This window comes from Siphateles boraxobius, unplaced genomic scaffold (assembly GCF_051911475.1).
Source record: "Siphateles boraxobius isolate OS27281-9 unplaced genomic scaffold, OSU_SipBor_1 27, whole genome shotgun sequence".
Classification (NCBI taxonomy): domain Eukaryota; kingdom Metazoa; phylum Chordata; class Actinopteri; order Cypriniformes; family Leuciscidae; genus Siphateles; species Siphateles boraxobius.
Window position 1 is genome coordinate 590,534 of NW_027508887.1, and position 22,553 is coordinate 613,086.

Below are 22,553 nucleotides of genomic sequence, written 5' to 3' on the forward strand. Positions count from 1 at the left end.
GTGCTGTTGAACTGTGAATGTGACATGAGACACAGACTCACTGTGAGACTAATTACACACCAGGCAAATCTCTGTATAATTAAACATTCAGAGGGACAGATGAATCTTGCCAATCTTGTGTCTTTAATAAAAACTAAAGTGGTTCTTTTTCAACGTCAGATGATATTTAATTTTATAAAAGCAATAAAACATGACTCCACAGGTAGTAAATTGTATGTTTTTATAAGCATGAATCATTTATTTTAGATTTTAATGTGACATAAATAACATGAGCTGAAGTTAATATTGGCATTTGTCTAATATGTCACAGGAAAGAACATGATACGACCTCTTTATTCATTATTTGTGAGGAAATATTCTGTTGGTTTTGCTTCTTGCATGCTGTTGTTTATAGTGGTCAGTAATTTACTCTCTGTGAAAGTTTCATGAAAGATTTTGGCTGTAATTTATTCTGCATATTCCATGTGATAGAAGACAACTTTGTTTTTAATTCTCTTCCAATTTCAAATATGAGCCATGTTTTTATGAATCAATTCCTATTTATCCACTTAAAGCAAAACCCTTTTGTCCAAAACACAAAGTATCGCTTTATAGTGTTTGCATAAAGCAGAAAATGTAATGAAAGGAAGAGAGACAAATGCAATGCCGCTATGATAAGTCAATATTATTTTGTCTCAGAGCAAGAAAAGCAGAACAATAAAGCAAACAGTCCTTTATATTGTGCGATAAAGGGACATTCAAGAGGAAATGTGCTTTGTAAAAGTTTCTCAACTAATTAAACAGTCTCAATACATTCAAATGAAAAGTTTCTGTGCAAAACTTCCAGAATGAGTGACAGACCGAACTGGATTTCAGTCTTTTGCAGTTAACTTTCACTTTTCTCGAAGTGCTATGAGTTCATTTTACACATCATTCCTGGCTGACTGCATGTATGAAACTCTGCCTTTTCACTGCGCGATTTCAATTAGCACCTGTAATTTCATAGTTTAAAAAAAAGCACATAACATCATCAACATTATACCTGCGGATCAGAGATCTGTTTGTTGGCTTCTAACAGCATCATAAATCAAACTGCATGAATATACTTTCATACATTCAGATTGATATTCTTAGAAAAAAGCTTCTATATAGAGCCTTAAAGGGGTTCCAATTTTAAATTTTTAATTCAATTTTATGAATTTAACAGCTTCTAAATATACTTTATCAAAAAACCACAAAAAAACCCCACTGAAATAACCCATGAAACATGCAATCATTTAAAGGTGCAGTGTGTGTTTTTTAGCGGCATCTAGTGGTGAGGTTACGAATTGCAATCAACAGAAGTTACGGAGGCCGACAGGAAGTGATGTCGTTTGAGACAGTAGAGAGAAGCCAGTTAAACAATGAGGTTTCTTTACAAATATAGAAAATAGGTTTACTTAATTATTCAGTAAAACGATATGTTATTGCGAATATTATTGTTACTTATTCATCATTGTGTCAGTGTTTTATTCGCTGACTTTAGCAGCCTCTTATCATGAAGAACAACATAGTGACGAAACGCGTTTGTCCGTTCAGGGCCACCGTAGAAACATGTCGATGTAAGGAGACCCGTGGTGTGTGTATGTAGATAGAAATGTCTCATGTAATAAAAACATAACGCTTCATTATGTAAGGTCTTTATACACCACTGAAAACATAGTTATGTATATGATATTGCATTTCTGTCAACAGATCCTCCTAAATATTACACAATGCACCTTTAAGACATTTCTCCTTACATAGAAACTGTCTGGCATAAAAGAGTTAACTAAAATTGAGTCAAGTTTGATGAAGCATGATTTTTAATGTCCGTTTTCTCAATAAACTGTGCAAATAACTATTTAGTATTCAAGAAATGTTTCTTGAGCATCAAATCAGTATATTAGAATTATTTCTAAAGGCTCCATTTTTGTCATCAATCTATTGCATTTACAGCAGTTTTAAGAATGTTAAACTAAATAAACAGCGACAAATCTCTTTTTTGAATATAAGAGACATTAAACCAGATTATTTAGCTGTTATTATGAATATATTTTGAAGAATGTTTGTAACCAAGGAGATCTCAGGCCCCATTGACTACCATAGTATTTTTATTTCCTACTATGGTAGTCAGTCCGGCCCGAGATCTGCTTGGTTACACTCATTCTTCAAAATATCTTCCTTTGTGTTCAGCAGAACATGTATACAGATTTGTAAAAAAATGTTATGTAAATGATGAGTAAATGATGACAGAATTTTTATTTTTGGGTGAACTATCCATTTAAACCAGATTGTTTAGCATGTAATTAGATATAAGCGTTAGATATAGAAAGAGAAAACTGATAGAAGAAGAAGACAGATTACACTACTAATGTCTCTAGCGCCTCTTGTGGCAAATAATGCACTAATAATAATTCTTATGCTGCATTATGAATTGCACTCGGACATTTTAAAATGCAATAAGAGCTAGAAATCAAACTTTTAAGGCTATAACATTCTGCATTCATGTATTTGCATATGTTTTGGGCCTTAGAGTTACCAAGACCAGAAACACAAGAAGGTATAGATGAAATGAATGTATATTTTTAGACATGATATCTTGTTAGAAACGCCTCATGCCTCTCACATCCAGAACTGAACAATAAAAGTGCTGGATTCAGTGCTGCAGAATGCCGTTGATCATTATGAAAACCAAATCTATTTGCACTTTCATAACAAGATTATGAACACGTATGAACACGCCTCAGTGTCACACATGTAGATAAAACACGCATTCACCTCCAGATTACATTTGCTGGATTCTCCTCCTTCACTGCATATGTGTGTGTGTGTGTGTGTGTGTGTGTGTGTGACTGAATACGCTTGAGCACGCCGGCACTGCATGTGTGTGTTTAATTATTCTAATCCGGTTCTCCATGTGCTCCCCGCTGATTTCATTGCATATATTTAATTCTGTAAAACACAAATATAGAGGATCTCAGCCGAGTGCACACAAAACCCTCGTCTTAATCAGCAAACCTCCGAGAGAGAGGAACACAGATGAATCTTTTCATAGCATTACTGTAGGCGGACTTGAAAAAGCAACATGCATGATGATCATTGCTGGTGTTAAACTGATGGCATTGCTCACTCTGTCTGCAGCTCTGTTGATCTTTTCATCCATCCAACCGTGTGTGTGTGTGTGTTTGAGGTTTTACAGGCCTTTTAAAGCTTGTTAGCCATGACCTGGCTTTAATTGGTTTAACCTCACGGCTGCTGCAGATGCAAACATTAAGGGAACATTACATGTTGTCATTCTGCAAACATTATAAGTGGGCCTACTTTAGTTTTGAATGTTAAAGTAGCAACATTTAAAAAAACATCTAAAACATTTGAGGTGAAAAAAACCCATGAAGAATGTATAAACCGTTTTTAAAATATTATTAAAAACCAGATCACTGAATGAATGTTCTACATTATAACGTTTGTTCATAACTTTGAGAGAATCGTACAAACACACACACACACACACACACACACACACACACACACACACACACACACACACACACACACACACACACACACACACACACACACACACACACACACACACACACACACACACACACACGTTTACATTTACTTACGTTTTTTTTCCTAACAGTAAAAGAAAACAGTTCCGAAAAACTTTATTCACCTTATTTATGCAGTTTATTTATTTAATTTTTTTTACAAACAAGGACTTCCCCCAGAAAGGGGTTGTGTGAGGTTTTGTCAAGTTTGTGTGACGGTGATTGACCATCATGAGGACTTTAAACATGAGATTGAACAAAAACAGCACTATTAGCACACTAACAATATTTAAATGGAAGTATGAAATATATATTCAAATTCCGGCACATTTTCCTACAGAGAAAGCGATTAGAGAATAAAGGGAGACGAGAAGATCACGTTTGTTCTGAGAAGCTCCTCTGGACCAACACTAATCTCACTCCAACACACTCTGTTTGATGTTCAATTAGCTCGTTCAGTGTATTATCATCACCTGCCTACACACACACTGCAGACTGAATGAGTCTGAATTAAAGATGAAGCGGGGTTATTCTATATGCCGTCGTCTGTATTGTGTGGCGACTGTATAATTGTTGTATTATATTAGTTGGCTGATAACCTGTACTGCTCTTGGCAGCGTGCTGATATGATTCTTATACAGAAGTAGCTGCATATTTGAAACTGTCAGCGGGTGAAAAAATCTCATCAGGAACGCGAGAAACTCTGGACTGTAAAACATCATCCTCAAGTTTTTCCTTCTTTCTTGCTCCTGCTTTTACATCTGTATTTGATCCATAATACACATTACAGTAGCATGTGTGAATACTGGATCTTAAAACATGAGGAATGGAAAAGATGTTCCTATTCCTGATCTAATGACCGGTGTTGAACACTAATGTAGTGCAAAAGTGGTATTTATAATATAAAACAGTAGAAGTACTTGTAGTCAAGTAGTAATATATTCAGGTAACAAAATAGGTAAGAATGTTTCACTAACATTCCAGTTATGAAAACGCCGTGAATGTTCAAAATGTCCCTAAAAAAATTATTGAAAAAAGTGATTATTTTCATGAACTGCTCTGAGACACAAAGGTACAAATGTAGTTTTAAGGGTAATCCACAATCCTAGTCGAAAACAGGCAAAGGTCATAAACACCAGGTAATCAGTCCAAACAATAACAAACACACAAAAGGCAGGTAACACAGGCAAAAGAGTAGTACACGGAACAGGCAAGAAATCCCAAAACCAAGAGACACGAAACCAGGGAGAATTGCTCGAAATTGCAGTGCAACACTAAACAACACTAAACTTTTCAGGGAATGAATGAGAAATCCAGGCTTATATGGGGTGAACAAGATAATGAGACACAGGTGAATGTGATAATGGAGGAAGAGTCCGGGCAGTGAGTAATGGGAGATGTACACAGCAAAAATATGATGGGAAATTTGTCACCATGGGTGTTAAAATGATCATTTTCCGGGTGAACATACAGGTCCATCTTTGCTAGTGTTAAAACGCCACAGTCTCATCCCAAGGCGTCATCCAACTGACGCTTTTGACCATGCGTCAACTTGCCGACGCACACGGCACCCTTTAAACGTCAATATGAGACGCTCATCCTCGGGCGTCATCTAACTGACGCTTTTGACCATGCGTCTAAATCCGACGCACATGGCACCCTTTAGCGTCAGTTACATGACACTTCCGTTATGGGTAGGTTTAGGTCTGGGGTAGGGTTAGGGTTAGACCACTAGGAGGCGCGTCTCATATTGACGCTTAAAGGGTGCCACGTGCGTCGGCATGTTGACGCATGGTCAAACATGGTCAAAACCGTCAGTTAGATGACGCCTTGGGATGAGACTGGGCTGTAAAACAACACCGTCAAAAGTGTTTATTATTCAAACACAGTGTTAGTGTTTCATATTTAAAAAAATAAACCTGTAGATATTTTTTCCAAAAGCCAAGTGACTATGAATTTCTTTGAACATTTATTAAAATTTTAATATATCAAACATACAATTGAATAAAGCAGCTTGGTTAGTCTCCAATGCAATAGCATCTTAACACTGGTATGAAAATACACATTCATTATGATACATATTTCTCAAATATAAATCTTTACTGAGTTTCAAACATTTTCAATAGAAATTGACTCAGAAAGTTTTTTAACAAGGAAACATTCTGCAATGACATCTTTAAATTGAAAAATACAACAACAATTTAACGTCATCTTTAACTCATTAATGTTAAACAGTGTCTGGTTTGGAAATACACATTCATTCTGATAAAATACTATTCCTTTATAGGCTAAATAATAAACTATAGTTTGTGAGGGAATGACAGTAGTCTGCTCTCAGGGCACTCCAGCTGGTGACGTTACAGTTATAAGAATGTTAAGGGAACATTCTATTTTAACATTTTTCAAATGATAATGTTACTTATGAATGTTCTCTGAAAGTTCAAAAACAAGTAATGACATTTAAAAAATGTTAGACGAATGTCCAAATAAAGTATTTCAGAAAAAAGTTCCATGAATGTATAATTTTTGTTCTAACATTTTGAACATTCTGTTCATATTGAAGTGAATGATTTGAAATGAAAAACTAATTTAATTAGGTTCACAGAAACAACATTCTTTGAGATTTTTTTATAGAAAAAAGTAACTCTCTGCTATAGGCCTTCATTAGGCTGTTGCTAATGCTGTAACAGGAGCTTATATTCCTCATGTGAAGCAGCACATTCTGTCCTCACTGTCTGAGATGAGCCGCGGAGAACCAGAGAGAGTCCAATACTTGGTGCTTGTTTCTGAGAAAGAGCTCAGAACCATTTGGACCCGAGTCAGAACCGCCCGGACCAGAACACCGTATTGAACCCAAGATGAACCTGCAGTCTTCAGAATAATAACATACTCACTCACTCAAATACTGCACAGATCACGCTATATACTAATGTTTTTAATGAAAATAGTATATGAGACAGTACACATCTTACAATGATAATTAAAAAACACGTATTATACATTATCGTCACATGACCTCAACATGTTGCACATTAAATTCAGTCATGCATTTGTGGAGACGTTTATCCAACACTGCATTCAAACTACACATTTGACCAGTTCATCCACTGATGATCTTGGTATTAATAGCGCTAGCTCTACTGTTTGAGATTATATTTAAAATAAATTCATTTAAAAATGAAAAGACCTTTTGTCGATCAAATGATCAAAATCAATCCAAAATGAGATTGATAATCAATAGTATCTGAAGAAAGCTTTTTATTAACTTCCCTATTCACTCCTCTTTTGATATTAAACTACTGTAAATAATGACACATTTGTCACAAAAAAAACTATATCAATGTATAAGTGGAACTAAAAAGGGGGGGAGGGGGGATAAAGCATGCAATAATCCATTTGAGCCTTTAATATCTGCATAACCTACTGATATTAAATTAATTTGAGCTCTATCTAATGATTATTTTCAAATTGAAGTGTTAATTTGAAGGCTATTGAATGTGTCTGTAAGGAAAAATAGTAAAAATGGAAGAATAATCCAGAACGACCCAGAATTGAAGGAACCTGTTTAAAAATTAAAAGAGGCAAAAGAAGGAAAGGGGGAAGGGCAGGAGAGCATTCAAAGCGGTGAAGTGTGTGACAAAAGTTTTGGAGTGTAGCGGGACACGCGATTCCTCGGCGCTTCAGAGCTCCTGCATATTTGATGCTTTACTCAAGCTCATTCTCAGCCCGTTCAGAGTCACGCCTGTTATCTCCACACCAGACCCAGCTGTCCTCAAAGACATCTGACTCCATTGAGGATTCACTGGGTGACATTTTACAGTCGCGTTTCCACACAGACTAAGAGGAAAACAGTGAATGCTGGAGGTTTTTTTGAGGTGGTGCTGGTGTGTCTGGGAAAGAAAAAGAAAGAGTATTTTCTTTCTATTTTTAGTGGGATCGTCACATCATATCTGCTGTTGTTTACGTGGAGTTTGCAGTAGTTTCTCTCTGACAGATTTGAGAGAGAATGAGTAATGATCATCTATAATGGATATTGCAATATGCAAAAAGATGAGCATGGCATCAAACTACACAATTCATTGTAAAACCTGGAATAAATGTGTGCAACGTCGACTCTATGAGCTGAACTCTTTTGCTCTGCACTAAAAAAATAGGCATAAATACATGCATATCAGGGCTGGGTGATATAGCTTATAACATTTTTTTTTAAAATATTTTTGAGCTGTTCAATAGTACTTTTTATATATCTCAAAATGTGTAAAGATATTGTGAATTAAAAAAAAAGCTTAATACAAGCAGTAAAATGCAGTAAAATTTAGTTTAAAATAATAATTTTAAATAGTTTTGCACAGTTATATATATATATATATATATATATATATATATATATATATATATATATATATATATATATATATATATATATATATTACAATTTGAACTGATTCACTGAAATGGACTGAGCTTATATATCAATTCTCCAACTCATGAGAAGGATTGTGAAACTAACGACACAGAAACATTCAAATTTCAAATAAAAAGTGCAATAGATTCATCACAATATTCATGCAATATATCATTGCAATCATTACATGAAAATTCAATAAGTTACCAGTCCGAATTAACACACACATGGTCTCTACAGATCTCAATATTTCTCACTGAATAACTCCTGAGTTATACAGTAAAACACAGAACTGCCCATACGCTTCCTGTCTAAAGTCACCAAAATATGATAAATGTCACTCAATTTCACACCTACAGAACACACACACGCACACACACGCACGCACGCACGCACGCACGCACGCACGCACGCACGCACGCACACACACACACACACACACACACACACACACACACACACACACACACACACACACACACACACACACACTGTGAAAATGTGAATTTTCTTACTGCATTACTGTATATAGACCAGAGGTGTTCAAACTCAGACCTAGTCCACACGGACACAGGTATTTTTATAATATATAATAATATATAACAGAGTTCTTCCTCTTGCCTTTAAAAAAAAAATCCCGTCCACACATGCTCGGTTTAAAAAAAAATCTCTGTCTACATGAAAACGCAAAAACACACTATCAAGCACTGTCAAGAGCATGCCACACCAGAAGGTGGTGAGATAACCCTAACCGGAAAGCCAGGTTGGCCAATCAGAAGCTTAACAAAAAGTTATTACCGGTTCTGGTAGGCTTTTGATTTGCATTCTGACGCCTCAGTTCCGTAATATAGTAGAAGAACTGAGCATGTATCTATATACATGTATACATGTCATAAGCCCTGTTAGCACAGTTATTATCAGCAATATTTGGGCTACGTCCGGCATGGCACAGAATCGTAAACAAAGCAGTCAGCGACGCACAATCTGACGTCAAACACAGCGGATAACGGCGCACACTCTGACGTTGCAAGGCAAAACCCCCGGATTTTCTGTTTACACGACAACACTGCAACCGGCGTTTCTGAAAATCCTCACCCTGGCAGGGGTTTTCAAAAATGTTTGGTTTCAGTGACCTGATACTGTGTTTCCGCGTGGACGAACGGCCGAACTGCGTAAAAAAAAGTCACCCGCCTGGAAAGTTTCTGGTTTGCCCTGAAGACGTTGATTAGCTGGGTCAGGTGTGTTTAATTGGGGTTAGAGCTGAACTTTGCAGGAAAGTGGCCCTCCAGGAGCAGGATTGGACACCCCTGGTATAGACTAACTTTCAATATACCACCAGAACTATTTCAGAAACGTGTTAAAAGCACCAAAATAAGCAAGATATCTGCTGGCTGAAGTATCTCAGAGAAGAATTGGTTTTCCTTTGCAGTGTTTTCATGTGTGTGTGAAGACACGCGTCCGAGAGGCATGTGTAGGTCTGTTCTGTCAGATAAAGAGCGCTGGAGATATCATGAACGTATGGCCCGTCTCGTATGATGATCCGGTCAGATTGATAACAGCCGAACAATCTCACAACAGCTGTCAATCAAATGGAAGCGTCTCCACAGGCAAACTGATGGCTACTGAGATTAGGACACCAGTCGCTTTTATCAAGGTGTTTCTGTCAATAATGTTTTACACACTGAATCAGAACTAATCACACACCAGAATCAGTGATCTGTTGGGGGAATTAATAATGTGACATACACTGCCCAGCCCCCAAAAAAGTTGCAGTTCGGGTTTAAATTGGCAAATACTTAAGATTATTAAATTGCTGTGATTATCATGCTTCTAGCATGTTAAATGTTTGGCAATTGATGCACATCTTGATGGAAATAACATTGCAACATTTATTTCCATAACAAGGTGCATAATTTTTGGTCAAGATCTTGTACTGTCAATGCAAGAGTACAGCACTCTGTAAAGTCTCCTCCAGCACATCCAGAAGACTTTCAGTGAATATAAGCTCTGGACTTTCAGTGAATATAAGCTCTGGACTTTCAGTGAATATAAACTCTGGACCTTCAGTGAATATAAACTCTGGACTTTTCACTGAATATAAGCTCTGGACTTTCAGTGAATATAAACTCTGGACTTTCAGTGAATATAAGCTCTGGACTTTCAGTGAATATAAGCTCTGGACTTTCAGTGAATATAAGCTCTGGACTTTCAGTGAATATAAACTCTGGACTTTCAGTGAATATAAGCTCTGGACTTTCAGTGAATATAAACTCTGGACTTTCAGTGAATATAAGCTCTGGACTTTCAGTGAATATAAACTCTGGACTTTCAGTGAATATAAGCTCTGGACTTTCAGTGAATATAAGCTCTGGACTTTCAGTGAATATAAGCTCTGGACTTTCAGTGAATATAAGCTCTGGACTTTCAGTGAATATAAGCTCTGGACTTTCAGTGAATATAAACTCTGGACTTTCAGTAAATATAAGCTCTGGACTTTCAGTGAATATAAACTCTGGACTTTCAGTGAATATAAGCTCTGGACTTTCAGTGAATAATAAGCTCTGGACTTTCAGTGAATATAAGCTCTGGACTCAGAGGTTCATCTATTCATGTTTGGAAATGATTCTTCATGATCTTCACAATCTGAGCCTGATGAAACTTGACATGGTCGTCCTGGAATATGGCCATGATGTGTCTTCCTACATGGTTGTTTAAGAAATGAAAAGCTACACACTCGATCAATTATCGTTAGAAGAACTGTAGCCAAACATATAACATGCTAGAAACATAAGAATCACTGCAATAATGATCCAATCATAAAATTTGAATCCAAACAGCAATGTTACCTTTTTGTTGTTTTTTTTTTTGGGAGGGAGAGGGGGGGGGGGGGGGGGGGGGGGGTATGGGGGGTTCCATAACTGTCATAATGATTTGTTATTTGTGTCTTAACAGAAATGAATCTTCAACCATAAACTCGCCTTTAGAAATATTTCGGTAACACTTCATTTTACAGTATGTGCACTTTCAATGTACTTACAGTGTACTTACCACAAAAGTAATGAGTAGTGTAAGGTAACTACACGGGTTAAGTTAAGGTTTCAGGAAAGGGTTCTATTCAGGGTTAGTACCTAGTTAGTGTTATTACTACAATAAGTACATAGTATGTTCATGCGAAACAGGACTGTAAAACAAAGTGCTACCAATATTTCCTGCAGAATAAAAGTCTTTAAATACTCCCCCAGACTTGCATACATTTAAAACTTTGGTTTCATAAACTGCACAACCCTCATTGTGTTGCAGTTGTGTGGTTCACAATGAGGAAGAAACCATGAGCAAAACTGAACAAAGGTTACAATATATTAAGCCCAATAAGAAACAAGAAATTGATTATTGTGGGATATGGTAAATCACCTTCCTTTGTTCTGTTCTACTATTTTCTGAGGGTTTTATGTTATTGCGAGTTCATTTGTCTCTGTGTCCCCCACATGTGGGATCCCATTACTGAAACAAAAGCCCCAGAAATACAGTTTCCCTTTCATTCCAGCGTCATGGAGTTTGAATGTGGCTTAAACAAGCTGCTGCGTTCTCAGAAGATTAGCACCATTAGCACACCATACCACTGAGAATCAGGTTGTGTCCGTCTCAATGGGGTCTGGGCTTTATTAAAATACATTTCCTTTTGTTGTCACTGCTCCTTTCAGAACCATATTTCTATGTTCTATTCAGCCAGATGCACAACAAAGGGAAACTGAATTAGAAACTTCCTTTGCCATGAAGCTCAAGAGCTGCGTTCACATTTCCATTCACACTCTCTCTGTTATGGATATGTCTATAATTAAAACCTTGAGAAACATACAGATTCACTATAATAACCTGACATTTGGTTACAAAACGTTTTTGAAAGTAGATTTGGGCAATAATTTCAAGCATTTTTACATTAAAATGTTTTAGAAATCATACGACTACCCTTTACACTAAGGTCCCATTGGTTAACATTATTTAATGCACTAACTTACAATGAGCAAAAGGTTACAGAATTTATGAATCTTTGTTAATATGAATTAACTGTTTATTGTTGGTTTAAGTTAACTAAGGTCCATTCAATATTTTTAACAGATACAACTTTTGTTTTTAATACTGTGTTAGTAAATGCTGAAATTAACATGAACTGAGTTAACTAGTTAACTAATGTTAACAAATTGAACCTTGAAAAGTTTTACCAACTAATTTATAATTGTAAAATTAAGATTTTCACATGGAACAGGAACAATCAACGCTTCTGAAACGCACCTCAGGCAGCAATAATCAATTAATATATTCATGGCAGCCCTGACTGCAGCATGAAAATTATTTCATACAAATTAGCCCTTACTAATTAAGAAGCTTTATTTATAAAAATGTGCATGAGTGTGTGTGGTTTCAGCACTGTCGCACCTTAACACACACACCTTGTGTCGCTGATGAAGTTGGTGCTGATAGTCATGACAGACAAAAGTGTGTTTGGTCTTGAATTATTCAGTAGATTAACATATGTTCTAGGCTGTAATGTTTAGCAATCTATTTTCATTTGCAATAGAGTTTTTTCAGAACAGCAGGTCTGGATTTATAATGGAAGCCTCGAGGCAAACAATATATTACACACTCTCACAACAATATACATGCATGAGACTAGAAAACAGACACAACAGCCTTTTATTTATAAGACTTTGTGTAACACACACACACACACACACACACACACACACACACACACACACACACACACACACACACACACACACACACACACACACTCTCAGATGGGTTCAAATGGACTGCAAAAAATTTTCTTCACCAAAGTAAAATTGGTCTGATATAGCCGGTACATATATCTTTTTAGAAACGTGTTTCTCCATGTTGTTTAGTCTACATGTGAGAACCTGGCCAGAAAACAGCTAATTGATGCATTCAAAGGTTTTTATGGCATACCGGTATTCTTGTATCAGCCACAAGTGAGAGATGACTATAGCATGAACATGGAGCTGGTGAGAATGAACTAAGAACTTGATTTCATAAGGGAGACAGAACACCGGACTCTGTCGGATTAATTCAATCAGTGAACCTCAGTCGGCATTCCAGATCAACTCCTGCGTTTCTACAGACCATGAGAAACTGGATTAGAGAAGACACTAAGAGGACCGGGAGAGCTGGGAGGAAGAGGATCTCAGTCTTCCCGAGGACGAGTTAAAGCTGAATCTTGAGTTTCTGGGGTCTCTGATTCAACACAGACGTTCCCTTTGAAAGGTTTACAGGAGTCATGTACAAGCTGAATCCAATGCAAGCAGACTGGAAGTCAATCCCACGATGCAATTCAGTGTGATCTTGTGAATAACGGTTCACAACCTCTAGTTCTGCTGTCCTGTGACTCTCTGGATCATGACTGATTTACAGTGTATGTGCTGCTGTGCGTGGCCCAGTCATTTCTTTTCTTTTTTTTCCCCAAGTTTTTTATTTTACAACAATACAATAAAAGAAAAAAATAAGACAAGAAACAAACAGGAGAGAAAAAAGAGGGAAAATACATGCTGCCAATTACTCAATGTAATCTACAGTTTATTCAAAAATACAGAAATAATACAGAATAAATATCTACATTTAAATGCCTTAAATGAATTCTATTGTATAGCAGGTATTTCTAAATTTTAGATACATAAAAAATTATATAATCTATTGTATTACATTCAATGAAATACAATAATATATACAGTATGTCTATGGCCCTGTAATTTCAGCTTGACGATATTGTTTGTATTTATTATATTGGATGATGTACCACATGCAGTATATTATAAATCTGTATATAGTTCTTCACTTAAAACACAATAGTTACATGTGAACAAAGACTGCACTGTTTCAAAGCCACTCCATGCTAAATTCATTTCATCAAACAAGATGCTATACTTAAAGACTGATGAATTGCATAGAAAATAAACACTACAATTCAAAAGATTATTTAAAAACAAGAATACTTTTATTCAGCAAGGGCACATTAAAATGATAAACAAATTTTTTAGAAATTCCTATTTAAAATATTAAATCTTATTCCTATTAAAAATAAATGCTGTTCTTTTGAACTGTCTATTAATCACAGAATCATGAAAAAAATTTAAACAGTTTCCACAAAAATATGAAGCAGCACAACTAAATATTAACAGCGAGGCTAATAAATAAATACAGTATTATCAATTATTACAGTGAATCTAAACGTATTTATAAAGCTGTTTGTCCTTGAGAGAAAAACAGAACGGCAACATCACATGCAGACACTTATTCACTTAATATATCCCTGTTCAGGTCATTAAACACAGTCTGTGTGGATATGAGTGTGTGATTGTCAAAATGAAATATATTCAGCCAAAAACAAGGTCTATCATCTTTTATTCTAACAAAATATTGTATCCTCAAATGATCCCTTAATTAAAAACACTACCATCTGAACCCCAATGGTCCAGTTCAGATACTTTATTAGTCCACTGTAAATAGGAGAGCGTTGCCCACTGATATTAATGCTACAGAATAGATCATAATTACATTGAGACGGTTATTTTCAAGACTGGATAATTAGATTTCTGTTAAGATATTTTTTAGATGACAAATGTCATATTTGTTTTTCTAATTCACATATTTCCCCATCACTTTAATTGGTAATCTAGTTCTCTGTATCTGGATTTAATGGTTTTCATCATCCAGATGAAAGAAAAATCAAAAATGAGATTTCTAACATCTCAAATGTTTCTTCTAGACAAAAATGAGGTTCCTTTAACATCAAATTGAGACTTTTGCTTAAGTCTCCTGCTTCTCACACTTGTCTCCTGAGACAAAAACTCTAACACTCTAAAATGGCCTCCTTTAAAGTTTTAGAAGAGATCTCAACAACATCCCACAGCGTACCGCACAGCGCCGACAAACACACTTGATGGTTTCACCTCTCTATTAAAGCTTAAACAAGTCGCTGGTCTTATCTGAATTGGACACAAGCCCAACATCATGATATGTGATCAATAAAAGCTCTGTGGTGAACCTGAAACCAGATCCAATAGCTCCATGTTAACCCGAAATGTCAATGAGAACTGTACACAATACACAATAGTATTTACAAGGTTTTCAATACACACAGCGCCACCACTATAAAAATGACCATGCAGTTACTAAAGCTGTAGAAATATGACATTATGGTAGGCTATTTATTATGTTACTATTATTAGCCTTACATTCAATATTGGTTAATATAACAACAAACAATTTACTTTTATAGAGGTTGTTTTATAGTGTTTAATATGTTTTTCATTACAATTATAGTTGATTGTTAGTAATAATATTGTTGTTGTTGTTATAGAAACCATAAAACTAAGGTAACGAAGAGTCTGGTTTTTATGTATTCTTAATGCAGGCCTGGGTGTGACACGCAAATGACACTCATTAATGCTCACGCCATATATACTATACACATTACTATACTTATAATATAGTATACACATATACTATACAAACTGTGTATTCTATCCCCTAACCCTAACCCATCACAGAAAACCTTCTGCATTTACATTTTCAAAAAACATCATTATAATCAGAATAACTGACTCGTATTTCTCTTTAGTTTAACTGCAGTGCAAAATTTAAGCTTGTTTCAAAAGTAAGACAAATCATTTATATTTCTTTAATGTTTGGTTAACCTACTGTTAAAAATTGAATACATTATCATTACCAAAATGAATCAGTGTGACACACTCTATTAAGGACCTTAACGTAGAACACATCGCTAGTCCTAAACGTCTAGACACACACAATGTGTTTTGATTTGAAACACAAGACGTGGGCAGTAGAATGGGAAAAAACTCAAGATTATGAAATTTGAGTTGCTAAAAAAGTAGCGCTTTTTTATATTACAGTTTCATGTGCACGAGTGCAATAGCCAAACATGTCCGTCAAGCGCATATTTACATGGAATGCAAAATCCTGTAAAGAAATGCTACTGTATGTTTGATATTTCATGTTTACATGATGGCAACAGGGTAAAATGTGCTGTTATGGTTAACAATAGCATACTAGTGGTGTTATACTTTTAGTCATTTGGAATTGCATTGGCTTTTTGGGTTGACCCCTAAAATGGAATTTCTACTTTTTGGCTTAGAAATAGTTAGCTTATTTTATTTTATTCCGGAACATATAGGATGTGTTTAAGATAAGTTTATAAAAATGTTTGCCTTCATGCATCTTTTCTGCAAAAATATTTAACAAGTAATTTGTTTTGTTTACACCATGTTGATCACTTCATGTGTGCTGCACTTTGAATAGAACGTTCTTTAACCACATGGTTAATAAAGAGAATGTTAATTGAATCATGTTGTAGTTGCGTAAAGTTTACTAGTTAAACATAAAAAAATCATGATTTTTTTTGCTATATCACCCAGCCCTTTAAAACCGTTTTGAAAGTTATGAGTTTTGAAAATGACATGATCTAGAACCTTTATTCATTCGATGCCACTGTAAAGACACTCAGAGCCTTGTTTCAGCCACGTACAATTCAATAAAGGTCTTTTAGTTGTGCTGCATGAATCTTCTGTGATTACTGGAAACATGATGTTTTTGTTCTCCTCTGAAATGGCACCTTGATCAACAAAAGCATTGAATTTCACTTTACCTCTGTGTTCTCAATAAGAACTGGGTGTTTCTTTGCAGAACTGTTTTTTCAAGAGTCAAACTATGATAAAACTGTGAGCGAAAAACAACCATTCAAGCTAATTGACTTCTATTGTTTTCATATTGAGCTAATATTTTTATCCTACTAAAAACCTAACCATCACAATTTTTTTACATTTTAATAAAAACATTTAGTATATTTATTGGATTTCCTCCGTAATTTAAAATGGGAACACTCACATTTCTTGTGTGGAATACACCTCGGTTATGACTGTAACCTTGGTTCCCTGAAGAGGGAACGAGACGTTGCGTCAAGAAATGACACTGTGGGAAGGCTCTGCGTGATTGTGTCATGAAACACGTATGAAATTAGTCCAATGGTGTGACAGGACGTCAGAGGCAGGTGACGTCACGAACCAGGAAAATATAAAGTATGCCCAAGCAGTGCAATGCTAGCTTCTAATAGGCTGAAGTAAGTCGCTGACAGGCACACAGGAAGTATGGCAGGGCGAATCAGTCTCTCGTTCCCCCATCAGGGAACCAAGTTTATAATCGTAACCCAAGGCATTCCCTTTCAAGGGAACAAGACACTGCATCGAGAAATGACACTGTGGGAATGTTTATACCCACGCTGTTATAATGACAAGTGTTTGTTGTGTGTGAAACTGTGAAAAGATATGTACAACAAAAGGACGTGAAAACAAAAGGACAAATGCAAGTGTGCAGAATCACTTCTTTTTGACTGCCATTTCACACAGACAGCTTTTACAGTGAAATTCCACTATTCTAAATAGATGCTGACATAGTACAGCTGTATCAAACTGATTTCCCTGTAATAACACAGGAAAAAGTAAGACCACTAGACTTACATTTTTGTGTTATCTCAAAGAAATCAGTACCAACTATGACACAATGTGAGACACTTAAATTGTTCTAGAAGCGTATGCTAATATAGGGCAGTTCAGATAATACTAAAGGTGGGTATTGGTAGATTTGAGACCACTGTATATTAGCAAACATTATATTAAAATCTGAATGGAGACCAGCAAATATCTCATTATTCATCAGGCTGTTTGAACACCTGCTCCAGGAAACATGGCATGAATGGAAATGCATATTAATGCACATTAGCTATGTAAACTTATGGTAGATTTCCATCTTTCTGCATCCATATTTAGACACACAAAAAGGAAGACAGGAGTGCATGAGTGTGTTAGCACTAAAAACACTGTCATTAGTACAGTGTCTACAAACACAGTCACAATATTTGACTGTAAGGCACCCAATTATCCAAAAATATCTCAATTCAACGACCTCAAACAAGCTTTTATAAGCTCTGGTCCTTGTTTGCCTTGTATTAAAAACAGGTGGACTACACATGAGCCCTTGTGGTGTCTCTCTCATCTCGCAGATCTCTCTCATTGGGGAAACATTATTTGTATTTAACATTAGCTCTCTGTTCTGTCTTATGCTTCATGTCCACTGTGTTCACTCATTAACCTGGATGCAGTGGTGTAATATAACAAAGTAATAATACTTTGTTACAGTACTTAAGTATTTTTGTGAGTAGCTGTACTTTACTTGAGTTTTTAATATTTCTGTCAACTTTCACTTTTAATCCACCACATTTCCTAAATAAAATATATACTTTTACTCCGCAACATTTCCCCAAAGCATATTCGTTACTTAGACTACTACAAAATAAAGTCGGAAGAACACAGACTGCAAGCAAGCAGGTTTTAAAAATCAGTGGTCTGGTCCTTTGCACAGGTGCAAACAAGTTCTTGCACAACCGCCATTGATTTCATTTTTCGTGTTGCATCGTTGCTCGAGCAGCTGAGAAGGGTCTGCTGTCATTATACAGTACGAGAGCGGCCTCTCAAGGTAAAATAAAAACCATCACTGACACCTTGTGGAGTTTGTTTTGATCCGTGAGGCTGCACGGAGCTGGACACTTCAGATGCGGATTTAAAACAGAAAATGAAACGGTATGTTATACAGTTAATGTTTTCATATTAATACATTTGTTGTCTAGATGTGGAGAACAGCAGTATGTTTGCCATCGAGGCTGAGTGAATGCAAACATTAGTTCATCAAGCGGTTAAAACAATGCGACAAAAACATGCCCAACCCAAAAGTTTAATGCCACGATTGTTACCAACTATTTGCATTGGTTTGTATTCATTTATTTGCTTTTATGCATTCACTTTTAAAGCTGGTGACATGAGAAATCAAACTGAATCGTCATACAGCTGAGAGAAACATAACAAATCAGAATTCAGTTATTTTTTAACCTTCACTGTAATAAATATTTTTTTCAGTAGATAATCATCAAGTGTTCTAAAATAGAAGCAAATAAAGTGTGAGAATTTACATACAATAAACATATGTCTAATTTCAATAAACATACGTCTAGTTTTCTACCAAAGTAATTTGATATTTTAAGATATCGTCTCGGTTACTAACGTAACCTTGGTTCGCTGAGAATAGGGTACGAGTATTGCGTAAGTAGCTTCCGCTATGGGAAAACTCCTTTTCTCGAAAATATTGAAGCAAATTTTTTAAAACTCAGTGCAGCTGCACAGCAGACATACAGCTGAGCGCCTTAGCTCGCTCATTGGCTTGTGCTGCGGCAACTGCAAGAACCTATGGCGAGTCGGCTAGGATGCACGAACCTATGGCGAGTTTGCTAGGATGTGCGAACCAATCAGGACTCTTCGTGCCTGTGCGTGTCAAAGCCCGCCAGAATGGGCGTGGCTTATAGCTATTTAAGCTCCCATTTCGCCATAGAATTCAGGTTAAATCGACTGAAGCGATCCCATGATCAAAGCACAGTAGCACGGCGGGTTACGCAATACTCGGTACATACTGTCAGGGAACCGAGGTTATGTAAGTAACCGAGACATCCCCTTTCGAGAGGTCTCTCGTACTGCGTAAGTAGCTTACGCTATGGGAACCCCTTTAAAACAAGCCTTGTCTTCTGAGGCGAAGAGATCGACCTCTGCCTCGCCGAAGATGCTTCATATCATCTGAATCATTTGTGGGTCAAGAGACCATTCCCCTGGGAGGGCATTGTCTCTGGATAGCATATCCGCACCCTGGTTCAGAATGCCTGGCACGTGCGGTGCTCTTAGCGAGCGCAGGTTGAGCTGATCCCATAGCAAGAGGTGTTTGGCCATGGTGTGCAGGTTGCTCGAGAATGGCCTGTGATGGGGTGCTCTCTGAATGTTAAAGTACAGGTGAAACTCGAAAAATTAGAATATCGTGAAAATGTTCTAATTTTGATGATTATGGCTTCCAAATTTATGATAACCCCAAATTCAAAAGCTCAGAAAATTAGAATATTACATGAAATCAATAAAAAAAAGGATTTTAAATACAGAAATGTCAGCCCTCTGAAAAGTATAATCATGCATATTTATATAGTTATATATACTAAATATATTAGTTTCACCTTTTAATTTGAATTACTGAAATACATGAACTGTTGCACGATATTCTAATTTTTCGAGTTTCACCTGTATAGTAGCCGCCGAGCGAACGCACAAAGAAGCATTATAATCGGATATAAAAGCATTTATAAAGTTTTTTATCCCTGAAAGAAAAGCAAAAAAGTAACATATGGACTATATAATCTTGATGAGGAAAAAAATCACAACGAATGCAGACAATTTACACTGATTCACTTCCAATTATATCCCTGTTCAGGTCATTAAACGCAGTCTGTGTGGATATGAGAGTGTGATTGTCAAAATGAAATATATCCAGCCCAAAACAGGAACTATTAGCTTTTATTCTAACAGAATATGTTATCCTCAAATGATATCTTAATTAAAAATACTACCACCTGAACCCTTACATGCCAAATGGTCCAGTTCAGATACTTTTAGTCCACTGGAATTAGGAGAGCATTGCCCACTGATATTAATGCTACAAAATAGATCATACCAATTACATTAAGATAATAATCTGTTATTTTCCAAACTGGATTATCAGATTTCTACCAAGATCATTATTAGATTACTAATTTACATATTTTTCCATAATAATTTCAGAATCTTAAATACTTTGGATTACCTAAATTTTAGTACCTGTTCAGTACCTGTTTACCTATATCTGAATAAAATATTGCAACAGCTATGAATAACTACAAAAAAAGAAGAAAAAAGACAATAACCAGAGTGGGAAAAAGAAAGAAAATTATAGTTAAATCCAAATTGACTGTCTATTTGTTTTCTTCCTGCTGATTGTTTTATATGCGAGTGATATTTCAGCCAACCTGTGATTCCAATAGGCCTACACAGAATCTGACGATCCTCATCAAATCTCTCTGGAAGATGATAGAACTGATCCTCTTCACATGTGTGAACTATGATGTTCTCATCAGACATAATGAGACGAGTGTTTGCTGTGTTTTTTATCCAGTGTGAGACCACAGAGGTGTTAACCTAAGAAGAAACAACATTTAACATCACAAAACAACAGATCTACTGTGTCATAGTCATAAGAATCTCTCCCATGATCCCCACTACAAACACACACACACACACACACACACACACACACACACACACACACACACACACACACACACACACACACACACACACACACACACACACACACACACACACACACACACACACACACACGTTTACTTAGTTATCTTAATGAGGGCATAACATAAAATTTTATTGTTTTATAAAAAAGCTAATATTACCCAAAAATGTTAACCAAAAACAAGCCCTACCCATAAATGAAAACTTGTTGCATTTTAGAAATAAATATTTTAATTTAATCAAATGCATTTATAAAAATGTAACAAGGGAGGTTTTGTTAGACTAAAATATAGCCAAGTAAACCCACCCACACAAACATAAACATCCTATATTTTGCTCATATGTGACCCTGGACCACAAAAGTCATAAATAGCACAGACATACTGTATTTGTGGCAATAGCCAACAAAACATTGCATGGGTCAAAATTATCAATTTTTCTTTTATGACAAAAATCATTAGGATATTAAGTAAAGATCATGATCAATGAAGATATTTTGTGAATTTCCTACCTTAAATATATCAAAAATGTATTTTTGTGAGTGGATGCAGCACAGTCGCAAACAGAAATGGACAACTTTAAAGGCGATTTTCTCAATATTTAGAAATTTTTGCAACCTCAGATTCCAGAATTTCAAAACATGTCAATGGAAAGCTTATTTATTCAGCTTTCAGGTGATGTATAAATCATATAAAATCAATAAACCAAAAAAAAAACCATGAGACTGGTTTTGTGGTCCAGGGTCATATATTTGTCTAACACAACCACATGTTTACCTACCTGACTAAATAATGAAAAGCATAGACATCTATGGTTCATATTTAAAGCTAATTAAGCAATATTGTAACGAATGGACGTCAAAAAATGCTCTCCCCTTAAAATTGTGAAAATGAAGCGCTGTGAATACTTTCCGGATGCACTGTATCCACGATTTATTGTCTCTGTGTTGCTGCTCACAAATACAGTCACTTAAATATCTTGATCTATCTATGCTATTACCCTGTTAGTACTTTATACAGTAGGAAAAGTTTATTCTTTCTTGGCCAGGAAGATCATTTATTTCCGAAAATTGATAATTGATTATGCTGTCTGTTTGTTGGACGAACTGATTAAATAATTGTACTATTCATTTTGATACAGTCAATTCTAAAACGAATCCAAATATTTATTATTAATTATAATTTGTTTTAATTAATTATACATATTTCCCTTTCAAGCTAATCTGCTACAATATTAATCAAGAGTAGGAAAAATAACAAAGGGTATTACAATGGTCAAAGACACCTGTCTAATGCTTTTTTATAAGAAATAGTGCAGACAGATGAAAAAACCCTGAGTGAAAGACCCTAAACATGT

At 35.8% G+C, this 22,553-nt stretch overlaps 1 protein-coding gene across 3 annotated transcripts in view; it reads right to left on the reverse strand.

Moving 5' to 3' along the window:
* Window positions 1-20,201: 20,201 nt before the first annotated feature.
* LOC143752916 (NACHT, LRR and PYD domains-containing protein 3) overlaps window positions 20,202-22,553 on the reverse strand; it is a 38,058-nt gene continuing 35,706 nt past the window's right edge. For 2 of the 3 annotated variants that reach the window (XM_077245608.1, XM_077245604.1), the window contains one exon: window positions 20,914-21,086. In XM_077245608.1, coding sequence (XP_077101723.1) covers window positions 21,056-21,086 — 31 coding nt within the window. In that variant the 3' untranslated portion in view covers window positions 20,914-21,055. Of the gene's footprint in view, window positions 21,087-22,553 lie in introns of all 3 variants that reach the window. The other variant, XM_077245606.1, reaches the window with a different exon arrangement.